The following is a 12029-nucleotide window of genomic DNA, read 5'->3' as shown; positions in this document are numbered from 1 at the left end:
CTCTCTCTATCTATCTATCTAACTATCTATCTATCTCTCATGAATTAAGAAATCAAGTCTTTGAAAAAAATCATCTGGTATTTTCCTTTTGAGCATAGTGCATAGGAGAGAGAAGTGTATCATTGACTTTAGACCCAAATGATAGAATTAATATTTTCCATAATTTGCCTCTTGTTTAACATCAGACTGGACCACAAACTCTCAACCTGCATGTACCAAATATAGTGCCAAGAAACATAGCTCTTACTGCTTTCTGCCTTTCTGGCTTTCACAGTGCTTTGCTGATGGTTGTTGACATTAAAAAGAACAAGCGCCTTGAGAGGGTAACTAGCGTGCTGCTCAAGCATAGTTAGCTCCAGAGTGGCTGCACTGTGGTGGAGCCAGTGGTCTAAGATCTGGTCTTTAATTTTATAGGCCCAGACACATCACAGTCTCCTGCATGCAGACAAGACAATCTCCAGTGTAACGACACATACTATGCATATTCAGAAATGACTGTTAAACATCTGAAACAAATTTGATTATTTTCAGCAAAAGAAAAAAATTAATGTATCAACTAGATAGTCTTGTTGATCTGAAGATGTATTCCAATTTGTATGAACAGGTTGGTTTAGGAGTGTGGAAGTGGAGCCAAGTCAGAAGCATTTTCTTAGAGTTTAATTTGATTCAACTGTGATATTTTGATATATTCATCTCCTCTGTTGGATCAAATATTCATGTCATCACAGCATTGGCTTCCCTGGATGGTTTTGGAAACACACTGTCCAGTTCTTAGTTTTAGCTTCCATTTTTAATCCACTCTGTGCATGAACTCTATATAATTTATGGCACGGATTATTTTGTCTACTTACATTCTTACCCTGACATTGTGAACTAGACAATTTCTCAATTGTCTTCTGCATTCACTTTTAAAGCATTATTTTAAGAAAGCTATATTCTGCAGACAACTAACATCAGTTACTCTGTGCTATTTATTCCTGTAGTTTACAAAGATCAGTACTATCTCCATAAAATGTGATCATTTGACAGTAACAGCAGTGTACCCTGATGGGAGCCATAATGGTGTTCTCCAGAGCTGTCCTGGGCAGCGTACACAGTACTGTCGCATTTACGCACTTCCACCTCCGGGTGGTAACTATGAATGAGATCAAAGAAAACGGGTTGAAAGACACACAAAAAAATTTGTATCATGTATGAAAACAGACTAATTATTTTCAAAGCGGTAATGAAAGACACCTCCACCCTTTTTTTTACTTGCTCTTGACCTCACAGTGGTGAAATGAATTCTGAACTCTATAGAGGCACAAAGTAGAGTTCAATCCCTCTGCAAATGGCACAAATTAGTAGGTAGGCATATGAGGGAGGTTTCCGATTCCCTAAGGCAGCTGTGCTGAGTGAATTTGGCCTGTTTTTCCCAGGCTTGAAGAACACAGACTCTTTTTTATGGCTTCATTTTGCGATGTTAGTCAAATTGGGGCCTGGAGGCAGGAGATAGCCCATAAAGGCCCATTCTAGCGCTCCAATTCAATCATCAGAAGAGAGACGTGGGTGGCTCCTATATTCAGGAAAGCCACATTTAAAGTATCTCCCATAAGGCTGATCTTATAGTATTTCAAAGCCTTCCTTTTAAACATATTCCATAGGCATTTCGATCTTTGTTTTTACGGTGCTATTTATAATATGCAAATTCTAGGACAAGGATAAGCACAGGTTTGAATTATAAACCCTTGTGGATAGGAACTGACACCAATCCAATCCTAACACACTTTGACCATGTTAGCAATGCCAAGAGTCCCGCTGAAGGGACTCTATAGTTGCCACTATTGTTATCCTCAAAGCCTTAGAAAATTGTCTCTAAACTCTATCTTTTGGGGAAAATATAATCTGACTTTTTAGGAAATAGTAGATTCATATCACAATAGATTTATCCAGAATATTGAAGAATTTTTATAATCTAGAAGTACAAGTACAAGTCTAAATAAGTGTTAAAAAGAAAATTTGTTGGGATCCCTGGGTGGCTCAGTGGTTTGGCGCCTGCATTTGGCTCAGGGCGTGATCCTGGAGAGCCAGGATCGAGTCCCACATCGGGCTTCCTGCATGGAGCCCAGTTCTCTCTCTGCCTGTGTCTCTGCCTCTCTCTGTCTCTCTGTGTCTCTCGTGAAAAAAAATAAATAAAATCTTAAAAAAAAAGAAAGAAAATTTGTCTAGACTACTACCATGAATTGTCTAAAAAATAATTAATAAAATCATCAGAGATGTTTATGATAATTATTTTAAATCGGTTCATTAAAATATTTTTTTAATTTATAAATTCATGGCCTTGAAAGATAATGTCTGAAGGGCATCATTTTATGATAATAAGAGTGAAAAAGGTTGAAGGTTATCACCCCAAAACCAGTAGCTCTCGCCTGCTGTAAGACGGTGACAGATGAGGCTGTCAGGGTGGCAGATTCGTAGGCAGGTTGTTGAATTTTTCTTTCTACGGTAATCTTTCACATTTTGACAAATTCTTCCCTGTTTTGAGATGATTTAAACATACCGTTATGAAGCAGATCAGAGCTTTTAAATCAAAGTTGAAAACTGTCTCTGCTGCCAGGAGTACAAGTATGTGTAGTGAACATGTACATAAATAAATGGGGAAATTATGTGCACGTTTGAAAGCCTTTGCTTTCTGGCAATCTCCTCTGGAGAGGTAAAACAGTAGAAAAAAGAAGTTCGGAAAATGAAATTCTTGCCCAAATGTCATATTTCTCTTACTCCGTAAACTTTTGAGTCTGTTCATTCTGCCTGAGTTTCTCATCGCTGGAAATGGAAGTTCCATGTGGGCAGGAATCACCATCTGGTTTTTTCACCAATATATCCAATCATCCAGAAAGTGCCGGGCACATAGCAGGCCCTTGATTTATATTTATTGAATAAACCAGTTCATGAAATGAGATTAATCATAACAGCCTCTCTGTATTTAGGTTGAATGCTTTATGAGGTGGAGGACATAGGAGACTAAGGAACCTGAACTCCCTTGTTAAAAGATTCTTATATAAATTCAAAGTGATAGTGTAGTCCCTTTTCTCTCATTGTGTAGCCTTCCAAATCAAAATCATCTCTGAAGGCAGCAGCAGTTGACATCTACCAGAAGTAGTATGACAGCAAGTTTCAGCCTTGTTTGGTTCCCTCAGGGTGGCTTTAGTTCTCTCTGTGAAATGGTGGTTAAGAGCCTGGACCTTGAAATAATGAACCCCAGCTTCACAACTGGTTATATGACTTTAGCAATGTTATTCAACCTTTGGTGACTTGGTTTCCTCACATGGAGACATGGGTAATATCAACCCAAGGAGATGTAAGGATAAAATGAGATAATTCATGTAAAATTCTTTGCATGGTCCAGCACTTGGGAAGTACTCCATAAGCTCCATAAACGTTAGCTTATATTACTCGTTGCTATCCAAGGATTTTTGTCTCATTTATTGTTTCTGCCTATTTTTCTACTTGAATGTGCATATTAGTTTAGAAACAAAGTACCACTAACTCAGTGACTTAGAACAACGAAAATTTCTTGTCTCAACAGTTCTGGAGACAAGATTGAAATCAACATGTTTGCAGAACTGTGCTTTCTATGAAAGCAGGGGCTTTCCTTGCATTTCCAGCTCCTGGTAGCCCTAGGCATCCCTTAGCTTTCTGCAGCATACTCCTAATCTCTGTTATCCATCTTCACACAGATTTCTCCCTTTGTCTCTTTACATCATCCCTCTCTGCATGTGAGTTTATATTTTCCCTCTTTATATGGACACCATTTGTACTGGATTAGCACCCACCCTGATGATCTCACCTCAACTTGATCACCTGTATAAGGACCTCGTTCCCTAATAAACTTACATCCTGGGGTATCGAGGGCTAGAACCTCAACAAATTGGTAGCAGTGGGAAGGAAATGACCCATAAGAGCATGATTCTATATTTTCCTCCTCAATTCAGTGTACTTCCTTCCCCAATGGAGAAGTGTCTATAATATGGCACCAGAGTGGGAGCTTTTAAGTTTGAGTGTAGCCTTGCCACTAACTACCTTCATTGAAAATACTCAAATTCTGCAAGTCTGGGCTACTTTATAAAATAGAAGGACCGGGTTAGATGGTGTCTAGCATGTCTTCCATCTCCAAAAGGTCATGTTTATAATGTGTGGCTCTTTCTCAACCACAGCGTGTATCTCAAACTTACACGATGTTCAATGCATCTTGGTGGCCTTGTAACTAATAATAAAGGTTCTGATGTAGTTCATGACCATTGTCAATCATCTCAGTATATACTTGTATTAAAATCCCACTGTCTGCAATGCTTTAGTGGGGTTCTTACCAAATCAAAGCTTTGTTAGATCTAGGTTGTAAAAATGTCTAAATAGTGCCACTGAGCCTTTTTATGTGAGTTTTTATTGCTTTGTGAAATTTTCTAAAATTTGTAAATAGACATTTTTCTATGCCAAATGCCCCTGATATCAAAATAAGATCCAGAATATAAGAGTTTGTAGTGTAGTGTGCCTTTTCTGATTAGACTATGATGCAACTCTCGTGAAAACCATAAAACCAAAACTTAAGACGTTAGGGAAAATAAAATTAAATCCTGCCACTGACTCATAGACTGTTGGCAACTTTCCTGAAAGTTTGCTTAGACTACCATTACAGAGGGCTTAAAAGTCTACTCTACTACAGCTAGAAGAAAATTCAAGAAAGGAAATAGAAATCTATGCCAGCTCTCAGATACAACATCTTTAGTGTCTCCTAGCCAAAAAGGGTTGACTGTAGATTCAATATCATCAAATGGCACTTTCTAATTCTTCACCTCATCTGAAACCTGCTGCCCTAGGTGTTCACTGAATTGTTTCTTTCTCTTCCAGCCTCCTCCATCCTCAAAAGAGAGAAGCGGCTAAGGACAAAGAATGTGCATTTCAGTTGTGTCACCGTGTACTACTTCACCAGGAGGCAAGGCTTCACGAGCGTGCCCAGTCAAGGGGGCAGCACCCTGGGCATGTCCAGCCGCCATAACAGCGTGCGCCAGTACACTCTTGGTGAATTTGCAAGAGAGCAAGAGAGGCTCCACCGGGAGATGTTGAGAGAACACCTCAGGGAGGAAAAACTGAACTCTTTAAAACTAAAGGTAAAAAAGCATTAGGAACTCACTTTTTGCAAAACCTTGTATCCTTACCTTGATTTGGTTGAATTATCCGTTTTCATACTTGTTACATACTTTCATACTTTTCATACTTCGTGGACCAAGCTGGACATTTTACACAACAGACTACCTGCCTGCCGAGGCTTTTTTTTTTTCTTTTAAGCGAAAACAGTAATGTCTTCACTGAAAGCTATGTGGAAAGCCTATCTGACATCATTTAGTTATTCATTCAATAAATATTTGTTATTGAGTACCACCAGGTCATAGAGCCTATGCTTGGGCTGGGGCCAACTGGTATCAAAAATAGATGTGATCCCTTCTCTTCTGGAACTTTTATATTAATAGGAAAGAAAAATATCAATCATGTAGACAAAATAGAATCATAGCTTCATTAAGTGCTATAAAGGAGATTTGCAAAGGCTGTGAAAGTATGTAACAGGGCATTGGTGTGGTCCAGAGGCCAAGGAAGGCGTCTTCAAGGAAGTGACGACTGAATGGAAATCCGAACAACTAACTAGGCCAAAGGGTTGGCAAGAGTGGTTCAGGCAACAGGAAGAGCCAGAACTGCCTTGTACTGGAGGAGGAAGCATAGTGAGTACTAGTGTGGCTGGAACAGAGTCTACTTCATGAAGTAGACTATACATGGAGGAGGCAGGACGAGACTTTGTAGACCATGTTAAGGCACCTTTTTTTCTCTTCATCTAAGACCATCAAAAGACATCTGAGAGTTTTGGGCATTGGGGTCAGGGTAGTAGAATAATATGATCGGGTTCATCCTATGCTGTGAGAATAGTTTTGGGGTAAGGGCTGCCATGCTTAAGGGTGGGGGAGCATACAGGATTAACCAGTTAAGAGGCTATCGCAGTAGTCCAGGAGAAGGATGATGGTGAGTTAGATAGACTGATGATAGGAGAGATGAAGAGAAATGGACAGAGGAAGAAGTTTCGAGAGTAAAGTCAACAGCTCTTGGTGACAGGCTGGTTTTGAAAGGAAAAGAGGGCTGGGCTTGGAAAGAAGATACAACCCAAGAGATTGCTGGGAAAGGCAAGGCTTCATTCCAGGTGAATCAGTGGCTAACCTGGCTAGAAACTGCTGAAGAAGAAGTGTCTGAGGAAGAAGCTGACTAAAGAACCAGCCAAAGCCTCGAATTGTGCAAAACATACCATTGCTATGACCAAACTGCATTTGACCTAACCACTGCAAAAAGTCATTCTGCTGTAATGTTTTCACAATATTTAAAGCAGAAGCACATCAGTTAGTGTTTCCCTTTGCATAAGGATTTTTTTGTAGTGTAATGTCTTAATCATAGTCTACCATCAAATATTTTAGGAGTATCTTTAATGTTTAGATAGTATTTTAGTAGCATGTGATAATTACATCCTAAATCTTCCAGCAGGCAAGGACCGTCTTTGCTGCCGGTTACTGTAGGCTGTTTGAAGTTAGAAGATTGAACAGCAATACTGGATACTGTAGAAATGCACTTTTCTCAGGAATATTGTGTTGTTGCAATATTTGATTATCCATTTGGTTGTTACAGAAAAATTCTTAACTGTGGTTACTTGTTGCTGTAATAGTATATTGCCTGTATTTCTACCTCCCGTAATAGGATTTATGTGCTAGATTTTAATATCCTTGAACCTGGGCAAGCGCAAAAGTCTTTTTAAAAGAAACATGGTTTACTTGCACAAAACTGATCAATTTTGAGAGACCATTCCTGCCCTTGACGTGGTTTTGTGGGTGTGGAACAAATGGTAATGATTTGAATTGGTCCCTCTTATTAGAGTATTGAAATTAAGTCTACATAATTTATCAAATTATGTTCTTGCCCTGATCTTATTTACTTGTATCTATCAATGAACATTGTGATACTTAGAGGGAAAAAAAAAAAGGAGGAGTCAAGAATGATTCCTGGATTTCTGGCTTACACAAATGAACAGGTTGTGGGTAATAGTAGCTTTCTCTATGAGGATATGGCAAGGAATCCAGGAAGAGGAGTAGGGTGGGCCTGGGATTGGAAGGGAAGGGATAGATAATGAGATTATTTTTGAACATACTGATTTTGGAGAGGCTTTTGAGTTAGTAAAGAGATGTCAGAGATGTGTCCAGGCCATATTAGAGATTAAGTGGAGAGAAACACAGCTCAGAAAACATCAACCAAAGACAATCTTTAAACATGTACTGCTCCATCAGCCTATCAAAATATAGTAATGCTCTCCCACTATTATGGGACAAAGGAAATGTTTTTTAGGTAATCCAGGATACTTAACATGAAGAGCCTCTTATTAAATCGCTGAAGCACCAATGAGCACACCTGTGTTACGTGTAACTCTAGTTCCCAGTACAAAGTCAGACAGCAGAGGTGTGCCGTGTGTTTTAAAATACCTTGTTTTTATGTATTTTGCAATTTATGTATCTGCCTTGCTCCCAATTGTATAAGAAGGCCATTGCTTAAATTAAGCGAGGCACAATCTAGCCTAGAGCTTATCTCATATTTCCTTTGGTGATATTTTTGACAAATTTCATTGGAAGTCTCTTAAGATTTTTTTGGTAGCAGCCCACTGTTATTGTTTTCCTGATTGCTTTGCATATAGCTTATTTTAATAATAAGTCTTAGATTTGCTTTTGAAATCTGCCCTCTACCTTTCTAAACCACTGTAAACCAACTCTATGCCCTACTCAAAGAACAAAGTCATTCCCAATCAAATATTGGCAAAACAATAGTAATGGCCGCCATTCATTAAGTGATTTTTATTTGCCAGGCATTTGGTAAACATCATTCAATTTAATCTTAACAAAGACCCAGTGGGATAAGTAAATTATTGGACCATGTGTGCTGAAGAAAAAGAAACTCAATGATGTTAAACACTGACTCACTCAATAGAAAACTGGTTATATTATCCTGTTACTTCTTATTCTAAAATTAATTGATTATCCCCCCTAGGCATTGGGAAAGCCAATCTCTGTACCTATAGGGAGTCATACCTTTCTGAGGTTTGGTACTGTGTACAGTGGTTTTTAGCAGCTGGGAGACTATAATTCTATCTGAGAACCAAAAGATTTATTGTGGCGAACTTTGAGGCACATTATACATGTGATGAATGTTGGGAGAGCCACACACCTACAGGAACCTTCCATATCAGGCAGTAATATATTCTGATACTGTAATTTGTATTCAGCGACTTTTATGCTTTTTCTTTAATAAGCTGCAGAAGAAAAGAAGAACCAAAAAGAAAGAAAGAAAGAAAGAAAGAAAGAAAGAAAGAAAGAAAGAAAGAAAGAAAGAATTCTCCTATTGATTCATCTTTTATTTTTAATCGTACTTAGTGTTGGAAGTTGGAGAGGCAGTCATGGCTCGGTTTGTCATTGATAAGTGAAAACACGCAACTTCCCTTTTTGGTGAAGATGTAAACAGAAGACATTTGGATATCATTGCTCCTTTCAAATGAATACCAAGCAAAAAGATAATGGGATTCTAAGGTGTCTGATTTTAGCCTCTCTGTGTTGAAAATATTTAGAAACTCAGAAACATGTCACACGAACCTAATAAAAGATCATAGCAATGCGGACCAGTTTGCTTTAAAAAAAAATCTGAGAAGACCGAATGAAGAAACAGTTGTATATTTTTTTAAAGATTTTTTTAAATTTACATATTCATGATAGATGGGGGGGCGGGGGGGCAGAGACACAGGCAGAGGGAGAAGCAGGCTCCATGCCAGGAGCCCAACGCGGGACTCGATCCCGGGACTCCAGGTTCACACCCTGGGCCAAAGGCAGGCGCTAAACCGCTGAGCCACCCAGGGGGATCCCCAACAGTTGTATATTTTAATTATAATTCCTCTATTATATTAACTTTTAAGATTTTTAAAATATCATTGACTATACTTATCTAGGGTTTAGCTATCCAAAATCTAAAATTAGCTTCCAAAAACATTCGCTATCCAAAAATATCACTCTGATACTTAAAAATTTGACTTTTAATGTAACATTTGTCTTGAAATACTAATACCTCTGGAGTAAGTAATAAAATAAATGTAGCTAAATTGATTCCATTATTTTGACTGGGGCAGCAGGAGGTTTGCTGGCACAGAACAGGGTCAAAAGAGGAAAGCAAGGATTGTACAAACTTCTCCACTTTGGCTTTGGCTGGAGGTGGTCCTCTGTGAGTGGCAGTGAGCTTTCTATGGAGTAAGAGAGAGAAGACAACTTCTGACAAGACAAACACTTTCCAAAGCCCTCCCCATGGAGACCAGCCGCAACACCACAGGAAACCCACTGGACGTGGAACCGAGTCATTTCCCTTTTCCTTATTTGAGAACCAACAGCCCAGAACAGTAAGGAGAAGTTCCTCTTTCCACTGTGCCTCCAAGTCTTCCCAGGGCATTTCACTAGGTTCCAAATAGAGAGCCTGCCTCTGTAATGGCACCCCTTCTGATGCTGCCTTTCAGTGAAAGATTTGTAGACAGAAACATACACCACACACTTCTTGAAACAAACTACACACACACTACACACTTTGGAAACAAGTAAGAATAGGAATTTAGTTTTTCACTGTAATATCGCTTCTTATTTCGAAATCCATCTCTTAATCAAATTATGAGCTAGCCACATTGGGAAATAATATATCCAATTAGATGTGTAGAAAAAAAAAATCCAATTCTATTTGGGCTCTCAGGTGTCTTTTTTGTTGATGGTGTTGGTGCTCCAAACAATGTCACAAAACAATCAATAGAGAAAGCTAAATGAATAAAATTCTTGTTCCTAGAAGAAATAACTAGCTTTAGATTTCTGAATTACAGAGAGTATCCGTTTTGCCTGTCAAGCCCATTCAAACATGTCATACTCTTCACAGTAATCAAGGCGGTCATCTTAATACTGTACTCTTTTCCAAATTAAGTGCTTAGATTTCATCATCTGCACCACATTGTTGAACAATTACATTAGCCTTTATTCCCATTTCTCATGTATCTGCAAAATGCATTAGGCAGCCATTTATGTTTCAAAGAGCCTTGGCATTCCAATTGCCTCTGGGTTGTATCTTACTGGATTCTACTACCTTGTTCTAAGAAATTTAATTTAGCTTTCACAGCTTTGACTGGCTTTCCTTCTCAATGTTTTTTCAATCTTGATTGTTCTTTTTCTCCTTTCTGAGATCAAAGGACTGTCTGCACTCTGGTACCACTTCCAATTACTTCCCAGAATTAGTTTTCTCAATCCTTCAGTCACATGTTCCTTGAGTAATGCTTGGTTGTTTGCACTCTCTCTTTATTAAAAAAAAAAAAAAAAAAAAAATGCCAGGTGGTAACTCTTCCTTTAATGATCAACCCTTTAAAAATCTCTACCTAAATTTTCTTCACCTGAAATCTTACCCTTATGGTTGTGCTTTATTCACTTAGTGACTCACCCATACAACATAATTCTCCACCTTAACCTCTAGCCCTGTTCCTTATATCTCTTAAACAGTCTTGTGATTTACTAACTTCTAGGTAAATATCCTAAATGCTCTCGAAAATATAAAGGATTATGAGAAATGGTTGCCACAGGCTATTATCTCAAATCTATGTTTCCAAACTTTTGGATGTGTCTTTAACTAATTCATCATACTATAATTCTTTATCAGACAGATCAGAGTCTGCTGGTCATGGTATTTTTTACCTCCATTTATCCCTACAGAACTTCTCTGTTAGACTCTGTACAGCTTGCTCAAGAGCACAGGTAGTGCCAGTGCTTCCAGAATGTATACCTAAATGGAGGCCTGCTCCAACACCAAATGAAAAACAGAAAAAATACACCTGATCAAAGCGATGGAGACTGAGAGACTGGGCTACAGCCCTGGGCAAATGCAATATATTTAAGAATATGTTCTTTCAAAATATTGCTGGTATTTAATTTTAATAGAACAATTAAGCATATGTAATCTCTACATCCTTCCTATGCAATATACATTGATCCTCTGGGGTTCAGGAGAAATCAATTGAACTGATTCTCCTGATTAAACTATGGGGTGCATCCAGTGGTGTGCTCCAGCCAGCTCACAAAAGTTGCTCACTAAAGTGTATTGTGCATATATTCTCCCAATGGTAGCTTGAAATCAGCCATGAGGACACTATTTACACCATAGGACTTGACAAACACAACGTGTTAGAACCTTTTATTTTTTTTCCAGTGACATCCTTGTTAAATATTTACCAGTACACTGTTGGATTTATTTGGCTTAGTAGCCACCACTGAAAGAAACAATGTTGGTCTAAACCAGAGGGAGGATAACAGAAAGTATGAAGGTTTATACGTCTTATATGTTGATATTATCATCCTTTTTGGTGACTCTGGTGGTGGTACATAAGCCACAGACACATTGTAAATTCAGGTTGTTGAAGTTCTTAGAAGCTGACAAAACAGTCAAATCTTCCTGGTTCTTTGAGGGCATAATTAAATTGGTTCCAGTTTGCCACCTGTAGTTAACAAGTAATGAGCAGAAGAATTATAAGATTTGACTGAATATCAAAATAATATGGATATTTTTCTTCAGTTTGCCAGAGAATTAGTGACTAGATTGTCTATCTAACTCATACCACAAAACCATGTCCTCTACAAAGCCACTTACTACACATCTTCCATGACCCAGAGAATACTGCTTTTTGAGAGAGCCAATTCTATTTATCCAGCTGTAATTGTTAGAGAGTTCTTCTTTACATTGACTAGTATGCTGCCATCTAATTATATCTTTTGACCCTAGTCCTGCCTTCAAGGTAAACAGAATAAATCCTGCTCCTGTTCTCCAAACTCCAAGTGTTTGAAAGCAATGGTGATGGATATGCCAATATTTGACAAGCGGGTTATGTGGGCTCCATGTGTTGCTGTTCTTTTTTTTTT

The 12029-nt window shown here is 38.4% G+C and overlaps 1 protein-coding gene across 3 annotated transcripts in view; it reads left to right on the top strand.

Annotated features, from left to right (window-relative positions):
- The window catches only part of CSRNP3 (cysteine and serine rich nuclear protein 3), a 189423-nt gene that overhangs the window by 163272 nt on the left and 14122 nt on the right, over positions 1–12029 (top strand). For all 3 annotated transcript variants that reach the window (XM_077883087.1, XM_077883088.1, XM_077883089.1), the window contains one exon: positions 4885–5144. In XM_077883087.1, the coding sequence (XP_077739213.1) occupies positions 4885–5144 (260 nt within the window). The remainder of the gene's footprint in view (positions 1–4884; positions 5145–12029) is intronic.

This window comes from Canis aureus, chromosome 34 (genome assembly GCF_053574225.1).
Source record: "Canis aureus isolate CA01 chromosome 34, VMU_Caureus_v.1.0, whole genome shotgun sequence".
Classification (NCBI taxonomy): Eukaryota; Metazoa; Chordata; class Mammalia; order Carnivora; family Canidae; genus Canis; species Canis aureus.
The sequence above is the reverse complement of the archived record's forward strand: the minus strand, read 5'-3'. Positions and strand labels throughout refer to the sequence as shown.